The 858-nt window shown below is 42.3% G+C and overlaps 1 protein-coding gene across 1 annotated transcript; it reads left to right on the top strand.

Moving 5' to 3' along the window:
• Positions 1 to 17: 17 nt before the first annotated feature.
• LOC106879809 (ankyrin repeat domain-containing protein 23) lies at positions 18 to 856 on the top strand (the record flags this gene model as incomplete). The annotated part of the gene is made up of 1 exon (XM_014929517.2): positions 18 to 856. A coding segment is annotated over exon 1 (810 nt), but the record flags the coding sequence as incomplete, so codon positions are not given.
• Between the last annotated feature and the right edge of the window lie 2 nt (positions 857 to 858).

Genomic DNA, 858 nt, shown 5'->3' with positions numbered 1-858 from the left:
ATCAATGCCATGTAAAAATTTCCCCGCACACTCCGTAAATTGAGTGATGTTCGAAAGGGCATCCAGTCATACAGACCATGCCAAAACAAGACTGGAGCCTGGTTCAGCCCTCGATTTGCCAGCTCCTTACAAACTGTCCAGTCGATGCAAGCATGGGAAACGGACGAGCATGCATACATACATATCGGCAATAACAGAAGAATTCAAGACAAGCTGCCCCTTGGAACTCTTCTATGCTGATGACCGTGCTCTAAAAGCCGAGTCACTACAAGAACTAGAAATTAAGAGAGGTTCTCTTTCTGTGTTTTTAATTTTTGTATCTTCTTTTCCAGACGATATCTTTAATGTCTTTATTGCTTTTCAGATCAATAAACAAAACGTGAACGGTGACACACCTCTACTTCTGGCTTGTCACAGGGGTAACACAGAAGTCATTCAACAACTTCTCCTGTATAAACCTGACGTTAATCTAGAGAATAAACACAATCACACGCCGCTACACTGGGCCTGCAGTTGGGGATTCCAGGACATTGTCGAACAACTCTTGCTGTTTGATGCCGATGTCAATATGAAAGATAAATATGACTACTCACCTCTACACTGGGCCTGTGATTGTGGACATCTTGAAGTGGTTAAACAGCTCTTATGGTCGAGTGAGAGCTGTTCAAAAACCCCATCAACTAAAGCTGATGTCAATGCTGTGGATTCAGATGGCGTTACAGCTCTACATGTGGCTTGTGGACTTGGATACGAAAATATTATTAACGAACTTCAAATACCTGAACTTAAAGTCAATGCGAAAGATAAAAAATATGGTAACACACCTTTACACTGGGCCTGTCGCAGTGGACACAAACA

Source organism: Octopus bimaculoides, unplaced genomic scaffold (genome assembly GCF_001194135.2).
Source record: "Octopus bimaculoides isolate UCB-OBI-ISO-001 unplaced genomic scaffold, ASM119413v2 Scaffold_108354, whole genome shotgun sequence".
In the NCBI taxonomy this organism is placed as follows: domain Eukaryota; kingdom Metazoa; phylum Mollusca; class Cephalopoda; order Octopoda; family Octopodidae; genus Octopus; species Octopus bimaculoides.
Note: the sequence above shows the minus strand (reverse complement) of the source record. Positions and strands in the feature narration are given on the sequence as shown.